At 51.4% G+C, this 22,629-nt stretch overlaps 1 protein-coding gene across 1 annotated transcript in view; it reads right to left on the reverse strand.

Moving 5' to 3' along the window:
• Positions 1 to 424: 424 nt before the first annotated feature.
• Positions 425 to 22,629, reverse strand: part of SYNDIG1 (synapse differentiation inducing 1) — a 56,311-nt gene continuing 34,106 nt past the window's right edge. Inside the window, exon 3 of the mRNA XM_068525033.1 lies at positions 425 to 583. Within this exon, the coding sequence (XP_068381134.1) occupies positions 425 to 583 (159 nt within the window). The remainder of the gene's footprint in view (positions 584 to 22,629) is intronic.

Consider the following 22,629-nt stretch of genomic DNA (forward strand, 5'->3'; position numbering starts at 1 on the left):
CAGAAGAGCACGTGTCCCCTGCCCTCTGCCTGTTGCACCATATTCCATAAAAGTAAACACACGTTCCTGTTTGTCTATTGCTAACGCTATGGCATTCCAGGCACTGGCACCAGCGTTAATCCACCAGAATCCATCCAGAGACAGCCGTGAGGGTCGGGATCTTTGGAGCTTCCATTTGAAAGGGTTAGCAGTAGTGCCCATCTGTCCCATGCTCTGCACAGTGCTGTGAAAACGATATGAAAGGGTGAAAACAAAAGGAATCCATGGGCAGAAGATCCCAGGGCTTTATGGCGTCGTTGGCGATGACTTACACTGTACAGCATCACACAGGTGTGTCTACCTGTGTGTCCACCCTTGCCAGCCCCGCTCCTCTGCACCCGCACACAACTGGCCCAGGCTCTTCGTGCGATGCGCCCGGGGAGGCTCATAGGTGGTTGCTCTTGGAGAGGTAGGCGATGAGGGCCACGGCCACGCCCACGTAGATGCCGGTCCCGATGGTGATGGAGAGCACGGCCAGGAAGAGGGCCCGCCGGGAGCTGGTGCTGGCCTGGTGAAAGTCCCCCTTGGCCACGGCTTTGTTCGTCTGTAGCGGGAGGAGGGAGAGGAAAAAGGGGGTCAAGATGAGCAAGGCGAACCGAGACGGGACTCACCGAGGGGGAGCTGTGCAGGGAAGGCAGGGGGCTGTCGCTCACCACTGCTCCCCCCTGCCCTGCAAGGCTGTCAAAGCTTAAATGAAAGAAAGCGAAGCCCCAGGGATACCCAGGCCGGCAGTTGTCAACTGGGCACCAGCCACGGGAGTCCCGGGTCCTGGGCACCAGGATGCGAGGGCGGGGACGTCACAGCTCAGTGGCCCCCTTCTGCCCGGTAAAGATACGTGAACAGTTTTCTAAAGTGTGTTCACACTTACCTCCTCTGATCCTTACAGCATACGGCGGTGTGGGGAAGGAAACGTGAGTTCTCGTTACCCGGAGAGGAGCCCGAGGCGTAAACTCCTTCAGTGGACTGCGGATACTGAGACTCTACTCCCCAGCCGGCGGCGCGGAATCTGTGTGCCCGATGCCCCCTCCCTGCCATGGCGGGGCCGGAAAATTCATCCGCCAGTGAAATAACTCGAGGTGAGACCAGCGCCTCTATTTCTGGTCACCCGATTGCATAGCGAGGTGTTAAGTTTAGTGAGATTCGGGGTCATGACCTCGGGGTCATGAAGCAGATGGGAACGTGGAGGTTTCGGGTATTGTGTCTGATTTGGCGTTTTGTGGTGGAGCCCACCTCCACCACGGCCAGCCCCCTCCTCCTTGTCCCCTCGACAAGGGAGGCCCCGGGCTGTGGGGACCATCATGTGATCCAGCTGTGACATCACGGCTGATGCCCCCCGAGTGATGGCAGATGAGGGTGGAGGCCAGCAGGGCAGGTGCCCCCGGAGCGTCATGGGGCGCTGAGGAGGGCTGACCCCCGGCAGGGCGGGGTGCTCCTCGTCAGGGCAAGGGCAGAGCTCACTCCCCGTGTGGGACGTCCTGACCCCCTCAGGACCCATCTCCAGAAACCGGACTCTCACCGGATCCCATTTCCGTGCGTGTCGAGTGTATTTCTACTTTTTGTGGGCAAGATGGGAGGTGGCGTCCTGTTTACTCAGACACCGAGGTCCCAGACTCAGAGGTCACTAGGAGATGATTTTCCGTCCTCCGCAGCTCTGCCCCTGACCTGATGAGATGTCGGGTGGGGAAGGGTCTCCGGTCCGCTCGTGTCCTTTTATTTTTTCCTCTAACTTCTGGTTCTTGAGGGCCAGTTTTATGTCCTCCTCCCCAATTTTTGGGCTTGGAAGTGAGCCTGGGGGTTCCCTGTGGACGATCTTTGATGAAGCGGAGTGAAGAGAACGTGAGCAGGAAGCTCCCAGGACAACAGTAGCTACGTCTCAGCTGAGTTCACCCCAAACTCTCCAGGCCCCTCCCTGCCGGCCCCCGGCCTCTGTCAGGGTGGGCCCCCCAACCCCAGCCCTGCTGGGGCTCTGCTGCAGGAGCCACGCACAGACAGACAGACAGACAGACAGACCGGGAGGCCGGGCCGGGCACTCGGACCCCGCGGGGAGCTCCCGACTCCGAGGGCTGCCCGTCTCATCTGGGTCCATGCACGCACTCGGAACCCTCAGTGGCTGGAAGCCCCGGTGAGCTGCTTATAACGCCTGCGTCGGCTGGGCTCCCCGAGGGCCGCCCTGGACGGCCTGACCCGCGGGCGTGGGACCGAATCCGGGCGCTCCGTGCTCTCTCCTGACGGGTGGGCTCACTGTCCTCTGCTGACCTACATCATCCCCAGCCGGGCAGCTTAAATCAAGAACAAGCCGCTAACCTCTCCCAGGTTCCGGCGTTAGGGGTTTGGGAGCCCCTCGGTGGGTGACTCTGCCTGGGCCTGGAGGGGCCTGGGCTACAGTCTCTTGATGTCCTGGCTGCCTTGTGCGCTGAGGCAGGAGCTCACAGCGTCCCCCTACCGGGACCCGCCCGCTCCTTCCTTGCGGCCCCGCAGCCCACGGGTCCACCTAGGGTCCCCTCCCAGACGGTGGCCTGGCCTCACGGTCTCTGGGGACCAGCTCCTGGGCCCCTGCACAGAAGCGGGGCTGCGGCTGGGGGTTGGCTGACGTTTGCACAGCTGAAAGGAAACTCTTGTGAAGAAGGACGCACACACAGGACGACACAGTGGGTGGCCCCTCCTTCCAGGAGGAGCAGAATCCCGGGGGGTGCAGCCTTGGGGCAGTGACAGATGGGGGTCCCGCTGAAGCTCATCCTGAGGGGGTCCCCATGGGCAGCTTTCTGTCCGTGTGGCCTCTGTGACCCCAGAGGCTGACCCCAGGGCTGCCGCATTGGGCAGAGGGAGGGGCACGGTGTGTGTCACTGGACAGCCCCTCGGGCCCTGTCTGCAAATGGCCGTCCCACTCCCCCCAGGCTGGGAACGTCCCTGCGGCTGGTTTTGTCCCTGCGGCTGGTTTTCCTTCCCTGCCCTTTTGGCCAGAGATCACCAGGTGAAGTTCGTGCCTTTCTTTTTTGAGGTCTTTTGCTCAGAAAACAGAAAGTGCAGGTGACTGGCCTGGTTCTGAGTAGCATCTTCTGTGCGCCAGGGGCTCAGAGGGACCCAGAGAGTGTGCCGTCCACCCTCATGGACGCCGCTTGGAGTATAAGTCACAGGCGAGGGAGAGAGTCTTAACTCAGGTCGAAGAGCTGGAGGTCAGAGTCAGGGAGTGCCTGGGCCCCCGAGACACCGCTCGCTGGGCACTGGGTGCTGCCACCGCCCTGACCTGGGGAAACGTCCTCCAACCCACCCAGGACGCGCTGAGCTCACACATAGCCCACTGGGATATTCCACATTCAAACATGCACTCTGGTTCTTTAGGTAAATAACTACCCTCACTCACCCGGTTTTAAGGCTATGTAGAAAACCCAACTTTAGGGCTTCCCTGGTGGCGCAGTGGTTGAGAATCTGCCTGCTAATGCAGGGGACACGGGGTCCAGCCCTGGTCTGGGAAGATCCCACGTGTCGCGGAGCAACTAGGCCCGTGAGCCACAACTACTGAGCCTGCGCGTCTGGAGCCCGTGCCCCGCAACAAGAGAGGCCGCGATAGTGAGAGGCCCGCGCACCGCGATGAAGAGTGGCCCCCGCTTGCCGCAACTAGAGAAAGCCCTCGCACAGAAACGAAGACCCAACATAGCAATCAATCAATCAATCAATAAATCTTAAAAAAAAAAATAAGAAAACCCAACTTTAAATTCAAGAGCAAAAGCAAAATACTGGTGCTAAAACTCATGGAAACACTGACTCCCTCCCTTGAATGAAGTGTTATTTAAATGGAGGAAATAAAAATCATATAAACAGAGAACGTACAGCCGGGACCGATGTGCTTAGGCCAGAACTGACCATCAGAGCTGTGATCCAGATACAGCGTGAGGTCCGTCCCAGGTGCTGCCCCCGTCAGCCTCTGACCTCTGAGGCTGGGACGGCCACTAGGTCAAAAGCACCCACGCAGAGGAGCCGGCCGTCAGAAGTCGGGAAGGTCCTCAGACACATTTCAAGCTCATTTTGCGCAGGTTTCTAGGGTGAGAAATGACCAGTTTGCGGGGGAATGAGTCAAACTCACATCCTCGGCTGCCCTTATCCTCTGACACTTCCTCCCTCTGTGGCGATTGGGAGCATTTAGGGGCTGGTTTCATAGCAGGGTCGTCTCCTGGTCTGACAGATGCCAGGCCCCCTTTCTTCTGGTGCTTTTGGTGCGTCCAGTCTGGCCCTGACCTGCGCCCATCCTCGCCCCCTTCCCAGTGCGTGCCGCCTCCCTCCCACCTGAGGCCCGGCTCGCCTGAGAGGTTTGTCTGGCCCTCGGCTCGGGGGGCCCAGGTCCTTACTCCTCCCTCAGCCCTTTCCTTCCTTCCTTCCTTTGCTCACTTGCAACAGCTAGAGGTTTGACATCACGACAGACAACCGCCCAGGATGGCGACAGGGCCGCACAGCCACGTTTGCCAATTTCCAAAACGAGAGCGGAACCGAATTAGAGGTTCTGAAGTCCTCCATCCACCCGCCCCGAGGGGACAAGGGGCCGGGTGTGTGGAGGCGGGGAGGGGATCTGAGGGACCAGAATGCGAGTCCGGGTTCTCTCCACAAGGGGCGTAGGCGCCGCCTCCCCCTTCAGTCCCACTGAGAGCAGCTCCGACGGGACACTGGGCATCTGTCTTGATGTGTGCCCCCTGCATGGAGGGCAGGAGACCATTCCCGCCTGGACAATCCAGAAGGCGGGGGTGGGCTGGGCAGCAGCGTCAGGGTGGGAGCCGGGGTCAGCGCTCTCGGCGGGGGGGGGGGGGGGGACGGGCCGGCCCTCCCGTCAGTCAGGGGAGGAGGAGTGGGTACTTCCTGGGGCAGACGCAGGCTGCCCAAGCTGTCGTATACCGTGTCCGATGGAGCCCAGTGGAGGGGCAAGCAGACCCCCGAGGAAAATTCCAAACTCTAGTGGAGGATGCAGAGTGTGTGAGTGTGTGTGTGGGGTCTGCAGAGAACCCGCCGAATGCCTGGATGAGGAAGAGAGCTGCACACGCTTTGCAGGCATGGGGCCCCCATGATGATGTGAGTGGGTGAGAGTTTTCTACCCCCATCTGTCTCCACTCGCCATGCCTCACCCCAAAGTGGCAGATCCCATGGTGGCAGCCTGGGGGTGGGGAGAGACCACACCCCTCATTCCCAGGAACGGCTCAGGCATACCCCACCCAGTACATTGTAAAAGAACAGTGCTATATGCCACCCAAGAATGGCTCAAAGGGAAGAGAGACACAGTGGAAATCCACACTCTCATCTGGTCCTGCTGAGAGTGTGAAATCCTGTTACTACTTGGGAAACGCAACACTGCTTACAGCTGGACATATAGACACACACACGGTACAAGTGTTCTACTCCCGGCAAATGCTCAACAGAAATGATGCATTTGTGCACCAAGGACACCTACAAGCATGTCCGTAGCCATACCGACCATCAGAGCCCTGACCTGGAAGTCATCCCAACATCTAACCACAGTAAAAGGATAAATGACAATGGTACCCAATACGGTAATGAAATGAATCTCAGGAACATGATGTTGAACAGAAGAAGCCAGACACAGGAGTCTATTGCATAGAGTACAAAACAGGCCAAAGTCATCTACACTGTTGGCAAAGGAGCCAGATTGGTGGTGTCCTTGGGGAGGGTCAGCAACTGGAAGAAAACACAGTTAAAAAAAATCTACTTTTACACCCTAAGATGATTCTGGAAATGATTCTACCAAGAGTTAAATGAACAAGTAGGAACCATCTATAAAGAATAGAGAAACCCGTTTCGTGAAACTAGTAAAATCTTGATATCAGAACCAGAGAAGGAAAGTAAGAGTAAAGGAAAGGAAGATGCTGATTCCCTACAGACACGGATGCAGGTGAGATTCAGTGAGCGAGAGCCGGCTTCCTCTCCACGCTGCTCTCTGCCTCTGCATTTGCTGGGCCTTTTTGATCGTCCCTCACACCATTTTCACCCCTAACTCATCTATTATATGTCCATGGGGCTGTCCCTGCCCCCTGAGGTGGGGAGGCCCCCGGGGGGCCCCCAAGTCTCCATCCCAGGCTCACCACGGAGCATTGCAACTGCAGGTTCGCGGGCTCCACGCAGGACCACTCAGTGAACTAATGACCGAGGCCCAGCGGCCTTTCCTTCCAGCTCTCGAGGGCAACACGCTTTGGTCAGAAACATCCGCACGTCCAGGAAGCCCTCGGCTGATAATCGCGGGTCTTACGCAGAGTCTACGAGCTGATTAGGAGGATATGCGTCAGGCGTAGCCGAGAAGGAAGCGTTTACAACCACAGCTCCTTGCTGGGGTGGCTCTGCCAGGCACCCTCAAGGGCCTGGAGGCCAGTTCGGGCAGGACGTGGGGCCTGCATGATGGAGGGGTAGGGGTCCGCAGTCCTCGGGAGTCCAGGAAGGAGGAGAGAGAGCAGCCAGGAGGGTGGCCGGTGTCTGCCGGGGAAGGAGAGCACAGTTAACCTGTGCCGCCCCGCGTGGTGGCCCCGAGCCACCTATGGCTACTCAGCACTTGGGATGTGGCGAGTGTGACTGTGAGTTTTAATATCATTTAATTTTAATTAATTTAAACATAAATAGCCAAACGTTAGGGGCCACCGTGGTGGGCAGCACAGACCCAGGAGAAACGGGCAGAGAGTCCCAGCATCTTAACTCCCCGACTAGAAATCGAACCTGGGCCCCGGCAGTGAAAGCGCTGAATCCTAACTACCGGACGGCCAGGGAATTCCCCTTGCTTTGTTTTTCTTACGGTCACTGACTTTAGGGGCAGGAATCGCTGAGGTCGGAGGAGTCCACATCCACGTCTTCCACAGACACGTGGTTCCGCTCTGGTCGAGGAGCTGGGTCCCGGCACAGCCGGGATGGCCTCGGCAGAACACAAAGGCTGGCGCCAGACCCCCCGCCTCTGAGGAGTGTGACAGACACCCTCTCTACCTCCACAACCATCTCTCTGGAAATTGATAGCACTCTGGGTACTTTATGGCTCATTTTTCCTCCTGCACCAACATCTGTCGGGCTGGATTACATTTCTTTGCATCATTGCAAAGCTTATTTCCCTTATTTATGACTGTCTACGGCTTGCTGTGTGCTGACGGGTACGCGGGGCTGCGCTGGAGGAGGGGCCACGTGGTGGTTTAGCAGGCTCCATGGGGAGGAGGGAAAGCCTCTCAGGCCACGGTTCACTCAGACCCACATGCACGCTTCTTTCCTTACGTGGTTTAGCTCCAGGAGCATTTTTATGACCTCCCCTCCCCCTTTTAAAGCAACCCTTCTATTTTAAGCCATGAAAAAAAAAAATAAACCTTGTGAGTTAGGTCTGAATGGCAGACAGATCAGCTATGAAACAAACGTACCCCCTGTGCTTGGGTAAAACCTGATGGGAACACAGGCTCCCCTGGGTGCTAGCACCAAGCCCCCTCACCTGGCCTTGGCCTGGGTCACTGCAGGGTGGGGGGAGTTACCCGCGATGATGTCTGAGGGCCCCTGTCATCAAGGTCATTTTGTAGGGAACACAACACAAACATCAACAGGAGCAACGGCCCCTGTGCCATCCTGCGCAGAAGCCTGAGTGACCTTGACTCCATCCTCCAGCTGAGGTTAGAGGAGCCCCAGGCCTCGCAGTTCCTGAGAGGCCCCGCCCAGGGCTCCTCTTCCCACAGCTCAGGCCTCCCCTCTATGCTGGCCATGGGGCTCTGTTGGAGAGAAGCCTGCCTTGGTTTTCCGCTGTGACTAATCAGTATGAACTCACGTTTAGCTTCATACAGGCACAGATGGATAATACAAAAATAATTATACGTATGGAAATATTTCTATATATAAAGATGTAGACACATGTATTTCTACATATAGAACTAATAACATGCGAGTACACACACGTGTATTTCCTATTTCCTAGCTCTGTTACTGAGCAAACCCAGAATCAATGACACCCCAGCAGCAGCTAGCGTACCCAGTGCCCAGATAGTGGCTTCTAAAACCATTTTCCAATAAAAGGGGCCAGAACTCCATGGAGAAGTGGCTGATTTTAGGACTCAGGCAGGTAATATACAAGATGAGCCTGGGACGGCATTTTATAGTACGAAAAAGGGAAAATACTCTAAGATCGAAAGGATGGGGGCATGTCAGGGGGACACAGGAAATGCTCCCTATGGCCAAAGTGACAAAATAAATAATGTAGTGTTGGATTATAAGCCAAAGTGTAAAATAAACATCCAAGGGTCCATACTGATATAAATAAATGATTGGATGGATCAGTTCACTGTGGAGAATAGACAAATCTCCCATATAGACAAATTCCAAATAATCTATGTAGGTCCTCCGCCCTCAGGGAAGTAAAGCACAAGTCCCACCCTTTGAGGGTGGGCTGCACAGTGACTTCCTAGGACAGAGGACGGAATGGACGGCAGGAGGAAGAGTGACCTTGCCGTGAAGAAACCCGACGAACACGACCACAGCCAGGCGACCAGGGTCAGCATCCGCAGTGACAGGTCACATTGATGGGATGCAGCACTGACCTTCACCTCCATGCTCCTCCTCCACAAACCCATAACCCCAGTCTAAGCAGGAGGAAAGCATCAGACAAGTCCCGATAGAGGGACATCCCACACTGTACCCGACCAGGTCTCCTCACAGCTGTCAAAGTCATCAGAGACAAGGGAAGCCTAAGACGTTGTCACAGCCCAGAGGATCCCGAGGAGGCCTGACCGCCAGGTGCTGCGTGGATCCTGGATGGGACCCAGGGGCAGAAAGAGGGCATCAGGCAACCGCTAAGGCGATCTGGACAGAGCACTTAGAATACAGTGGTGCAGCCTTTACCTGGGACAGACGAGCCCAACGTGAGATGTTGACGGGGGTTGGTGGGTGACTGGACTCAGGGAAGCCGCCAGCTCTGCGCCCCTTTGCCCATTTTCTGCAGAGCTAAACTGGTCTGAGATAAGCCATTTATTTAAAAGGCAGGGTGTGGATGGGGCAGGTGAGAGCCCTGTCTGGCGCAGGGGCACGCTCCCGGGCTCCGTCCCTGAGAACCTGGGGGGAGGCGGGGGGAGGGGCCGGCACACCTGCTCAAACCCAGCACTGACGGGAACTCGCTCGGCCCTTGAACTACTTACTCGCTATTTCTGAGTGTCCGATTTTACTTTCCTCCCTAAAGCAGAGTTAGTGTCTAGTGGGTGTTGTGACAATGTCAGCACAGGACACCCTGACTTACTGCTCCACGTCGCGCTCCATGCCAACAATTTACTTGCCTGGTCTTACTTCCTCCTTCCTGACACCACAGAGAATGACTGTTGTTAATACTGGTTTCCATAAACGTACCCTTAACATAACAATGTGTTAGGAAGATGTTCAAACACACAGAAAAGGTAAAAGAACCTGCAGTGAACATATCAACCCCTTCAGTTTAGGTTCATCTATTCGGCTCTCTATCCATCCATCAACCCATCTTTTTTCTTTTGGATGCGTGTCAGGGTAAGTTGCAGACACTCCCTGCTAAGCACGTCTGCATATGACTCCATCGATGGAGAATGAGAGATGGGGAATTCAGGTTCGGTGTTGAGTGACAGAGCGCCTGCCTCCTGGATCCTAACAGGTGCCCACGAACGGAAACTACACCATCATTTCATTCTTTACGCAAAAGTCCTGCTTCCTTTCTGGAAACAAATAAGGAGGAGATTAAAGATTTTAAAACCCAGGAGAGGAAAAAATCAGACCTTTCTCTTTAAATACCCCTTGGGGACGAGAAAAAATTTTTAGGAACAAAAATGAAGGTTTGGGCCCTTTGGACCCAACAGTGGACGCAGGCTGGCCGATGACTGCCCCATGTGTGTGGCCGCTTTCACCATGTGTGTGACACCCCCGGGCACATGTGTGGTGGCTGGTCTGTGCCAGAGGAAACCTGTCAGGTGCTGGGTCGGTCCCTCTACAGAATCTGTGGGCGCCCCATGTTCCCTGCAGAAGAGCCCCCATGGGTCGCTGGGCTTTGTGTTGTGCACAACAAGCTTCCTCAAATTGTTACATGACGGGTGACGTGATGGTCCTTTTATTTTCCTGCCAGTTCATGTCACAGAAAACCAATCACACGGCAAACAAAACACCCTTGTTTTAAAAAGTCTTCCCATGACAGAGCCACTAGGTAATCACGAATTATATTGCTCCAAAGAAATTAAGAAAAGCTTGTTTCTTAAGAAGCAAAGGCTAGCAAAGATCTAAGTAAAGAATGAAAAAAATTCAGTGTTACCTAGTAGACTGGGAATTTGGGAGAAAATCTGAATGCTTTAAAAGATGAATAATTAAATAACCGTGTTGTATCCCTATGGTGAGACATCAGGTCACCACAAACATCACTAATTACATGACAAGTACTCATGATATTGGTTACAAAAAGGCATATTTTAAACCCTAATCTTGCCTATACAGAGAATAATGCACACAGAAAGGATTGGACGGAACAGACCAAAGTCTTAAATGTAAATGCTGAGTTTCCCCCTGTTTCTTCATAGTTTAATTCGCTGTCCAGAATTTCAGTGCCGGTAAACAGGAAAAACCTGTTGATCCCACAGGTGTCATTTCCCATCAGGCCGATGCCTCGGTTTACCCTTCCCAGTGTGTGCAGCCTGGGGAGTCAGTGTTGGTCGTGGGGAGGAAGTCCCCCAGGGCAGTGACACCCAAGCTCCCCTCAGCACAGCAGGTGCTGGGACCCCCTGAGCCTGATGCCTGGTGCCTGGGTCTGGGGGTGAATCTCTCTGCCCCAGACTTGCTCTCAGGCCTGATCTGCAGCCTCTGATGGCTGATAAACCCACACGGTCGCTGAGTTTGGGGCTGGAGGCCACCGGCTGGGGCCTGGTCCGGGCCCCGTTGGAGATGAGGCTCTCGCTGGCTGCCTGTCAGCCCCTCCTGAACCTGCCCCAGCCTCGCGGCCACGGCGCCCGCACAGAGACGCCGTTTGTGCTGCTCCAGGTTCAGACGTGGGACGCTGTGCTGTCCTTCCCGCGTGGCCTGGGTCGGCCTGGCATGGGGACCCCGCCTGCTCCACCTCTGCTTCTTGGGCCCTGGAGCCCCTGGAGGGAGCAGGCCTAGAACGAGGGCAGGTGGCCCTCCGGCTGGGTTCAGAGCTTCTCAGTGCCAAGCCTGAGAATGTGGCCTTCGACCTTCGACATTTCTGGGCTGCCCTGAGCGTCTCTCATAAATAACCCAGTGTGTTTGCTCAGTGGACTTGGGAAAGGAAGGGTCATACACCCCAGGGGAGCCTTTCTCATCAGACCGGGAGTTCTGGCTTCACACTTAACCCACCGTTTATCTTGACAGCTGCCCCCGTCCCGCAGTTCCCTCGGCTAGTCTGTAGGTTGGTTTGTTTCGGCAGCAATCGCACCTGCAGATATTCATCCAGTGGAGAATTTAAAAAACATACACTTCTGCTTTTACCTTCCACCATATCGCTGCTCTTAACGTATTTGCACGTTTGTCGGTTATTGTCATTCCTTTAAAAAATCCACTTTCGCACCTGCAGCAGCAGGTGAGGGCCACCAGCAGGCTCCCAAGGCCTTGAGGGCAGAGTCCTTGGCCGTGGGCGGCAGGGCAGTTCTGCAGCTCCGCCGTGATCTCTGTTCCCTTTTAGGGCCTGTCTTCCCAAGGCAGGTCGGGAGGGTGTGTCTCTCAAGCCCTTTGACAAGCCTTGGCAATTGGCTCCCACCTCTCAGTCATGGGAGGGGAAGCGAGGGCAGGTTCTGCCTCTGGCTGAGGTACTTAGGGTTGGGAACAAGGGGATGCCAGAGGTGGCGTCAGGAGGAAGGCAGGTGGCAGTGGCGTAGGGGCTGCCAGTTGGGTGGCAGAGCCCGGTAGGGGGGCAACCACTGGTGGACCCACAGACGGTGAAGAGCCAAGATCCCTCTTTTGCACGTCGGGCTGTGATGACATCTGCCCAGAGCCGAGAGGAAAGGTATGCTGGGTCTGGAGGTGAACTCGACCAGGGGGAGACAACTTCCAGGCCTGCCTATTCACCGAATTTTTATAACGGCAAGGAGCTTGCTGCAGGCCACCAAGCACATCACGTTCACATTACTGCGATCCATCCTTTGCTCCCGAGTTTCTGGAGGGGATGAGGACCAGAGCAGAACACGAAGAACCACCGGAAATGATGGGGAAGATTGTTCTGAGCTGTGGAAGGCGATGGCAACTTTATTGACCAAGAAGAAAATAAGAAACTTCACAGGAGCCACGGTGTATGCTCCAGGGCCTTCTAACATGCTATGGCTTCTGACACATTTATTCCAGAAGTGAGGAGACAGACGTGAGGCCCTGTCTCCCAAAGCCCGGGCGTGTCTCCCACACCCTCGTCCTCTTGGCTACAGGAGACCTGCTTCCTTGTGAAGGCACAGCTGTTTGCTGCCCTCTTTCCCCCAAACACTCACAAAATATCCAGAAGAAAGGGCAGCGTCCTGCTGTTCTCCCCAGCTCACCTCACCAGCGGCCGAACTACCCTCTTGTTGCCTGGACTCCTTACAAAGCACAAGAGAGGGGACCCGAGTCCCTGGGACGGTTCTGATAAAATCTCACTGAGAAGACGCTGTTAGTGATCTGCACACTGTCCCTGTGTGATAATGTCATTAAGTTAGGTGCTCCGTCCAGGCAGCAGGGGCTCCACTTGACTGGAAAGGTTTAAAACGAACTGATTTCCAGTGATCTCCTCACTGCCCACCCCTCCCCACCCAGGCTGGCAGCGCCACCCCAGCACACATTCGGAAAATGAAGGGCTCTTCTGGTCTGGTCTGAGCGCACAGGATAAGACCGCAGGGATGTGTTGGGTGGTCAGGGTCCTGGTTGGTGAAACTTCTAGAAATCTAAGCTCTTGTCAGAACGTTGGGTCCTGGGTTTCAGAAACCGTCAACACCGCACGCCACCATCAAAGACAGGCGACGGTGGGGTACAGGTTAGTGTCATTACAACTCTTCCAAGGGCCCCTGAAAGCAACGCTGACCTCTCCGGACAGGGTTCTGCGCGTTGTCTACCGGGGGAGGCGCCAGAGACACCAGGAAGCACCAGGGCTTTTCATGCCATTTTCGCAACTTGCTCCTTTGCAGGTGGGACCCCCAACGTCCAGACACCCCAGAAGACCTTACACCGTGACTGGTGCTCTGAGGTCTGTCCAGCATAATTCTAACCAACTCGCTGTGTTCCTCCTCGCCTGTGAGGCAAAAACACCTCCTTTCTTTGAAAATAACTGTTTCGGTAAATTCTTTCGAGACCAAGGAATGTTGAAGTTGAGGCTGATAGTCCTGGGGGCCGGTGAACGATGGTGCTGCTTTCTGGATGAGACCAGGAGGCCACGTCTGCAAGCGCGGGTAGCTGCGAGGCCCAGTGACCCCCTGCTGGACCTCTGCCCTCACGGCCCGCACCCCCGGGGAGATTTCAGCTCCAGACCCACTGCAGCTTAACTTCTCCCCCTCATGGCTGAGCTGTGGGCCGATGCCAGGTCATGGTTGCAACCTGACCTGGGCCCACTGCCCGGAAATTCTGAGTCAGTTCTCTGATTTCCCCAAATGTCGATTTAAAGCCACCTACCCCACATCTCTTCCTGGGTTTCCAGCCTTCATTGACTTCACAGACAGAGGCTCCCCGGGCTGGCCTTTAGGGGCATATTTAATTCTCAGCATCACCCTGTGGATGACACGGGGCGCGGGTCCGTGACGTCCCCCGGTAAACCCTTCTCCCTTCATATCAGCAGCCACGCTAGTTACTCTTCTGTACCTTAATCACGGCTCTTTCTTGCTGTCCTCTTATCTTTGTAGTTATTCTTTGTCACTCTTTATGGCTTTTCCCTTGAATTCTGTTTGTCTGGTGTTAATATCACTGCAACTGGTTGCTTCAGAACCACTTACCCTTCTGGCCAGGAGATTCCACAACTCAGGGCTTCTAGAAGCAATGGGAGAGAGGTGGTGCTTGCAGCATGGGTGGCCCAAAGAGTATGAAGGGAACTGGTTCTGAAGGGTCAGCACAGGGGCTTCCAGGAACCGACATCTCAGGGGCGTGGGCGCCGCTGCAGCTACAGAGGGGGTTCTGCTGACCTTGAAACCGAGGGGCTCAGGCTGCCCCAACCAAGCTGACCCGCCTGGTAAACCACCTTCCATCCACAGTAGCCCTGAGATCAACCCTGGCTGCTTCCGCCTTTCCTGGGTTGTTCCAGTTTGGGGCTGTGACCAAGGATGCTGCCGTGAACAACCTCTGTGGCCACGTGGGTGCATTTCTCTTGGGCAGATGTCTAGGTGCAAAATAGGGAGATGGATGTTTACATTTATAAGAAAGTATCACAGCATTTTCCACTCCCAACAGTGGGGGAGGGTCCCAGCCCGTGGACTCAGTGATTCCAACGTGAACTTGGTGCTGTGTGTGCCATTGATTTTCCTTTGTGCTCCCCTGAAGATGAATGATCAAAAGCCCATCTCCTGGGCTCCCTGGTCCTTCGTGCACCTTCCTTTGTGCACGAACGACAAAGGTCTCTGTTTCATTATGGATTTGTTGCCATTCTTTATAGGGTCTCCATGTCACTGTTTGTATAGAGGGGTCCCCACCAACAGGTGAATAAAATGGGAGGTGGAGACGTGGGGCGTTCGGGCAGCTGCCCCTGGAGCGCTGGGCTGGGGATCAGCTTCAGATGAGGGCCAGGGCCGCACAGGGGTGCGTCAGGCAGAACAAGGGCGGGTGAGGGGCTGGGTGTCTCCCTGTGGGCACAGCAAACTTGGCCACGGCGGGTCATCCCCTTTCCGACGGATTCTACTGGTCTCTCTGCGCGCACACCATTGTCCTCCTTTGCTTGGAGGTAGAGCACCTAAAACCTCTGAAACCCCAGGCTCCGGATGCCAGAGCCCAGAGGAAAGCATCGTGCAGTTACAAGGCATGGACACCCTACCAGGTCCATGCACTTCCACGTGCCCTTTGTGCACTGACTACGACCTTTACGTGGATGGCTTCTGTTCCCTCTGCTATAAATCGATGGGCCTTGAGGGGGCGACCCCCACTGATGGCCCCCCACCAACACACAGGCTAGGAGGAAGAGCCACACGGGGCTCCACTCCACCCAGACTCCGGGTTCATGACCCGTGTTTGCTTCAGAAGAGCCCTGGCTGCCCCAGAAAGCTTCCCAAGTGCCCTGGAAGCTGGGGCTAATTCCTCTCCTCTTTCCTTCCAAGGGATTTTTACATAGGATGGGGGCTGAGCAGCTAAGGATGGCCTGGGAGCTGGAACAGGCAAGCTGTACCCACGACTCGCCCGTTTCAGCTGTTCTCACTCAGTTCCCTGGTTCCCAGCGGGGACCACTCCCCTCTCACTCGCGGGTGTAAGTACAAACCATCAAAAATGGCTTAACGTCCACATTGTACACCCACGATAGGAATAAAAGATCTAAAGATACGCCACAGCCGAGAGCACCATTCTTCCATTTTTTATCACTACCTCTGCTCTCAGGCCCCGAGGATCTCCGTGCCCAGTGACGTGAACACTTTATGCTTTGTGAGCCTTTATACTGTCTACAGGGGTGTCCTGCTTCCAGGGTGGGCCTGGAGTCCTGAGGGGCCCCTTCCTTAGGATTCCTTCACCTCGGCATCAAACACAGGCTCACAAAGGTCCCTTCCACTTTGGGAGCAAAGCGTCTTGCTGTTGAGGATCTAAGGTTTTCCATTTCTAAGCCTGGAGATGAAAACCAGTGTCAGCTCCAGGCACTGGGATTGGGGAGATGTCATGCTTTTAGCTGTTGGAAGATCCACCAAGAGAAAGGCTTCATAAGGGCAGGGAACACCATTTTGCTCAAAGGATGTCAGAACGTGGAGACACCTGAGCGTCCTGGCCCCGTGCAGACCCCACCCCGATTACAGACAGATGCTTACGAGGGGGCCCAGGCAACAAGAGCTGTTCAAGGTCTCCAGGTGATTCCAACATGCAGCCAAGGAGAGAACCATCGATTGCACAGAGAGATGGCAATTCCGGGGGAGCCAAGCCTCCTTGCTTTCAAGGAATTGGTCCATTTCATCTGGGTTATTGAGTTTACGGGCACAGAGCTCTTCACACTGTTGAATTCTCTTATTCTTCTCTTAACATCCAGGGCATCAGTAGAGATGATCCTTTCTTTCCTGGTATAGGTAATTTCATTCTCTCTCTATTGGTTAGCCTGGCTAGAGGTTTCTTAATTTTATTGATTTTTCAAGTTTTATTGGTTTTTTGTCTTTTCAAATCTTTTCAAATAGCTGGCTTTTGATTTTGTTCATTTTCTCTACTGTTTTCCTGTTCTCAGTATTAGTTAATTTCATCTCTAATTTTAACTATTCTCTTCATTCTTTTTGCTTTAATTTATCCTTGTTTCTCTGGTTTCTTAAGGTGGCTGCTTAGGTTCCATCAAATGCATATATTAGGGTCTTTTTCTAATACATGCATTTGATGCTACAATTTTCCCTCTAAGCACCACTTTAACTACATCCCACAAATTTTGATGTTTTATTTTCATTTTCATTTAGTTCAGAGTATTTTTAAATTTCCCGTGAGACATTTTTGACCCATGGGTTATCGAGAAGTACACTTTTATTTATTTATTTATTTATTTTTAATTTATGGCTGTGTTGGGTCTTTGTTTCTGTGTGAGGGCTTTCTCTAGTTGTGGCAAGCGGGGGCCACTCTTCATCGCGGTGCGCGGGCCTCTCACTATCGCGGCCTCTCCTGTTGCAGAGCAAGGCTCCAGACGCGCAGGCTCAGTAATTGTGGCTCACGGGCCCAGTTGCTCCACGGCATGTGGGATCTTCCCAGACCAGGGCTCGAACCCATGTCCCCTGCATTGGCAGGCAGATTCTCAACCACTGCGCCACCAGGGAAGCCCGAGAAGTACATTTTTAAAGTGCCAAATATTTGGGAAATCCCCAGCTATCTTTCTGTTACTGCCTTCTATTTTAATTCTTGTGTCGTCTAGAATATACTTTGTATTTTTTCTTTAAAAGTTTTAAGGATTGTTTTTTTGGCCCAGAATACAGCCTATCCTGGTGAATGCCCCCTGTGCTCTTCAGAAGAATGTGTATTCTGCAGTGTTGGCTGACTAACAGTGCTGTTCAGGTCATCTATATATTTACTGATTTTCTGTTTGCTTGAGCTATCAAGTACTGACAGAGGTGGCTGAAGTCTCCAACTGTAACTGTTATCTATTTCTTCTCTCAATTCTGTAGTTTTGCCTCATATCTCAACGCTGTGGTTAGTGCATTCACTTTACGTTTACGATTGTTATTTGTTCTCGGAGAACTAACCCCTTTATCATTATGCAACACACCTCTTTATCCCCGATAATATGCCTTATTCTAAGGTCGGCTTTGTATGACATTAACATAAGATACCCCAGCTTTACCTTGATTTGTGTTAGCATAGTATATCTTTTTCCATATCTTTACTTTTAATATTTACTTTCAATCTGTCTGGGCTTTATATACAGGTTTCTTTAAATGTAGACAGTATACAGTTTATAAGTAGACAACATATAGTGGGGTCTCCTTTTTTTAAAAATCAGTCTGACAATCTCTGTGTTTTAGCTGGTGTGTTCAGACCACTGACATATAAATGATTATTAATATAATCAGATTAATATTTACCATCTTTGTATATTGTTGCATTTGTTTCTATTTTCTTTCTTTTCAGCCTTCTCTGTTTTTTTTTTTTTTTTTTTTTTTAAATGTGGACCATTTTTAGGGTCTTTATTGAATTTGTTACAATATTTCTTCTGTTTTATGTTTTGGTTTTTTGGCCACGAGGCATGTGGGATCTTAGATCCCTGACCATGGATGGAACCCACACCCCCTGAATTGGAAGGCAAAGTCTTAACCACTGGACCACCAGGGAAGTCCCCATCTTCTCTGGTTTTAATCGAGCATTTTATGTGATTCCATTTTATCTCCTCTATTGCCTTATCATTTATACTTCCATTTAAAATATATATCTCAGTTGCTAAGCCTACTTTCAAATAGCACCATATTGTCTCAAGTGTAGTGCTGGTACTTTATGATGGAATATTCCCAAATCCTCCCTCTCACCTCTTCAACACTGTTGTCACTTTTCACTTTTACATATTCCTTAATCGCCCAATGCACTTGTGCTTTAAACAGACAGCGATCTTTCAGAGAATAAGAAAAATAAAAGATTACATCTCATTTTTATTTATTCATTTTTTGCTGCTCTTCTTTTTTATCAGTGTAGATCCAGTTTTCTGACCCATATCGTTTTCCTGCTGCCTGAAGAAATTTAATATTTTTATTTATTTTATTTAATTTATTTTAATATTTTTCTAGATCTCAGGTGTGCTGGCAGTGAATTCCCCCAGTTGTTTGTTTGAGATTGTTTTTATTTATCCTTGACTTTTTCAGGATATTGTCCCTGGATATACACACAGGTTGGCAGGTTTTTGTTTATTTGTTTTATTCTTTCAACACTTTCAAGATTGAGTTGAACTGCATTCTTTGTTGTGTGGTTTCTGATGAGAAGTTGGCCACAATTTTTATCCTTGTTTCTCTGTAGGTAAGGTGTTTTATTCTCCTTGGGGAATCTTCAAAATTTTCTTTTTGTTTCCTACGGTTTAAATATAATACATCTAGGTCTTGTTGTTTTTGTTTTTTTGTTTAATTCTGCTTGATGGTCTCTCTGCTTCTTGGAACAGTGATTTGGTGTCTGTCACTAATATTGGAAAACCCTTGGATATTATTTCTTAAAATATTTCTTCTTCTTTTGGTATGCCAATTACACATGTTACACCATTTCCTATGGTCTTGCAGTCCACAGTTCTTGGATGTTGTGTTCTTTTTTTTTTTTTTTTTCACTTTTTTCAATTTGTGTTTCAGTTTGGGTAATTTCTTTTGGCCCATCTTCAAGTTCACTGATGCTTTTCTCAGCTGTGTCAAGTCTACCAACAAAATATTCCTCATTTCTGTTACTGTTTTTTACTTCTAGCATTTCTTTTACAGTTTTTATCTCTCTGCTGACATTACCCAGATGTTCATGCATGTTGTCTACCTTTTCCTTTAGAGCTTTTAACATATTGGACACAGTTGTTTTAAATCCTCTGTTTGATAATTCCAACATCTGAGTCATAATCAAGTTTGGTTCTAATGATTGCTTTGTCTCTTCAGACTTTTCTTGACTTCTGGCATGCCTTGCAATAAAGACATCTTTATAGGGCAGTAGATATTAAAGTGAATAGGCTTTAGTGTGAGAATTTATGTTAAGCTGGCAAGAGGTGGAGCATGTTTGAAGTTTGTTGTAGCTTTAGGTACCTCTTCGAATGTCTTTATTTTTGTCTTTCCTCTTGACTTTGGGGCTTCCCTGTGTACTGTGCCTCAAACAGAGTATACATCTCATGTCCCCCAGCTCACATCCATTGTTATCACACTGGAAGCTTATACTCACATGGTGGAGGGGTATGGGGGAGGGGAAGCTCTGTGACCCTCTAAGTCTTGTAACTGGAGTGCACAGTGGGCCAGGGGTGCACTCCACAAAGACGGATGAACTCCACGGTCTTTCCGTCTCTCCTCCAGAGTAGGGTTGCTCCCCCTGCCCCCATCAAAAGCCTGCCAGAGACCACCCTGCAGCACTTTGCTTTTAGGATAACAAATGAGATGCATGTTGAAGATTAACAAATGCTTTAAGGTGGGTCTCTTTTGTTGAGGTAGTTTCTGTTCCTCTCCTGTACACACACATACTGTAAGGCTGTAGATATTTGAAGAAATATGTTAACTTAGCTTATTTTAAAAATCATTTAGAATATTTAATGCTGTCATTTAGCCTTACCATCACAATGCTGTTTGATTTGCTAACTGAAGATTTGCAAGACTCTCAGCCCTTCTGTCTTCACTAGACAATGTCTTTATCATCACTGTCATGTGTGCCAGTGTGCATTTGATAAGTATAATAGCTTTGGAGTAAAAATGCCCTTTACTTTTTCCTATAATAATGTCATGACCTCATAAACTATTAGAAGGCATTTTAGGTCTCAGAGGTTTTGTTAATTTGATATATTCTTTCTGAATATAGTATTTAGGAGAGAAAGTTGTTCTCTCATTATTCATTTTCCGATGAACCTAATAATATAAACATGTTATGTGTATACTTTTCTTTCATCCCTGTAAACGCAGCTGTGGCAGATTATATTTTCCCTGAAATGGCTGCTGCAGTGTTTTCCATCCCTCATATTCTTCTAGAGCCTTGACCTCTATGTTTCCTCCCATGGGTCTGGGTAGCCCTTTACCAAGGCCTCAGCCAGCAGGGTCTGGCGGAGGTGATGCTGCATGGCTTCAGAGGTTGGGTCATAACAAGGTCTCATGATCTGCCCTGGTATTTTTGGGACACTTGCTTTGGGAGCCCAGCCGCCATGCTGTGAGGAAGCGCAAATTAGCCCATGTGGAGGGACCACTTGGAAAGGCCAGGTAACGGGTGCCCCTGTGCTCACTCTGGGTAAAGTCCGAGCTAACAGCCAGCATCAATTACCAGACATGGGTGTGAAGACGCCGCAGATGTTCCAGGCTCGAGTGACCCCAGACATCCAGGAGCAGAGACAGGCCTTCCCCATGGCGCCTCCCGGATCCCAACCCAAGAAACCATGAGCACAATGAAAAGGTCATTTCATGCCACTAGGTGCAGGGCAGTTTTCTTTGCAGGAATAACTGGATCAGCACCCAAAATAAAACGCAGAGGTTTATCAGAAAACCAGGAGCAGGTGTGGTGTGCAAAACACCTTCACTGCAGAAGCAGGAGGAAGTATGGGGAGATTGTGAGAGTTTTCTCCCCAAGGCAGCAGGATTCACCCCTTCCGTAAAAGTCTGAGGGCATTTCTCTGGGGAGGCTGGTGTTTGTACCTCGTATTTCTTGGTATACTTTTAACAAGTCCACTTAGACACAGGGCCTGAGTTTCCTCACGTGCAGACCCTGACGGTGTTCCTTGGCCCCTGCAGGGTCTGAATGAAGAAGGCTTGGGTTCACTCCTTCTCTACCTCGGTGTTGCTCAACTGGAAAATCTACCCTCTGTGAAGTTAGACAAGAAAGTGAGGCTGGGTCACATCACGTGCGATTTGGGATAAGGTGTGTTCTGGTCACTGTCTAGGAGATGATCCTTCTATCCCTGCAGATTTGTAGTCTGATAAGCTAATGGAAGTATTGTAGCCAGTAAGGGCTATACTATTATACAGGGACAACACGATATCTATCTGACTTACAAACACTGAAAATAAGTACAAGGTATGGGTAAGGTCCTTAAATTGTGTGTGTGTGCATGTGTGTGCACACACATGCATGGCCTGTTTATGCTGCGTAAAGACCAGCTCCCACGAGATCGTCTGTGGATGGGAACACACGGAGGGCAGACAGAGAAGGGAAGGGGAGAGCTGTCTTGGGCTGACACACTTTCTCTCTGGTCTTCCTTTTGTGTGTGTCTGTCCCTTTTGGAAGCCTCAATATTCTTGCCACCTTCTTCTCCATTGTAAGAAACAAGCAAAATCTCTAGGAGAAAAGTGCCTTTCTGGCCGGGGAGTCAGAAACAAGAGACTAGTCTGAACTTTGCTCTTCCGTATTTCCCACCCCTTCCAGACAATTCCTTTTGGTGGGTCCCACCTTCGGGTGAGGTACAAGCAGGCCAACCTCTGTCTTATTTCTCTCATCACCTCCTAGAATTGTAATATGTAGTTTTATTTGCCAATTGTACCTCAATAAACCTGGAAAAAATGATACACTCAAGACCACAGCCTCCCTCTAGACCCTCTGGCAGTTCTAAGTAGCAGGGGGCTTCAGACAAGGGCCCTGGGCTGGGGTATGACCTGCACTCCCAGCTACGTCCCAAGGTCTCAATCTCCTCCTGCAAGAATCTAGGACTTTGCAGAGGCCATAACTGGAGGAAAGAAGTGTGTCTGTTTCCTCCACGTCATTTGATAATTTTCTTTGCTGTTGTTTCTGGAAGACGCCCCAGTCACTTGGCTACAGGGGACTGAGAGCTGACATGCAAAGGGGGAAAAAAAGAGCGAAGGAGGAGGGGAAAAAGCAAGAGGGAAAGAAGAGACTCTTTCACGAAGAAGAAAGGTCACTGCGGCTACTTTCAGCGTGTAAAATATTCCCTTAGCTTTATTATGTGGAGGACATTAGCATTACGCACAGCGGGAAGGAACATTTTAATACAGAGCATCTTTTTCCAGCTTCAAAGATGAGAGTAAAATATAAAGGTAATGAAACTGCTGTTGGGATGATGTCTTTTTCTCCTTGGGGCTTTGTGGGTTGGCAGAGAAACGGGCCGGTAGGAGCATAATTTGTGGGTCAGAAATGACCCCAGAAAGAGAAGGGGACAGGCTGAGCCCTTGGTGCCAGCGAGTCCCAGCGTTCTGACCTGCAGAGACACTGCAGGACCACCTTTCCAGCCCCACTCCAGGACCACCCCTCCGGCTCCCCTGGGACCACCTCTCTGGCTCCCCTGGGACCACCCTTTTGGTTCCCCTGAGATAAACAGTCTTCCCCTGGGGCTGGTGGCCACATTCACAATCAGGAGAAATGCTAAATTTCAGTGAGAAGTTGGTG

Source organism: Eschrichtius robustus, chromosome 16 (genome assembly GCF_028021215.1).
Source record: "Eschrichtius robustus isolate mEscRob2 chromosome 16, mEscRob2.pri, whole genome shotgun sequence".
Classification (NCBI taxonomy): domain Eukaryota; kingdom Metazoa; phylum Chordata; class Mammalia; order Artiodactyla; family Eschrichtiidae; genus Eschrichtius; species Eschrichtius robustus.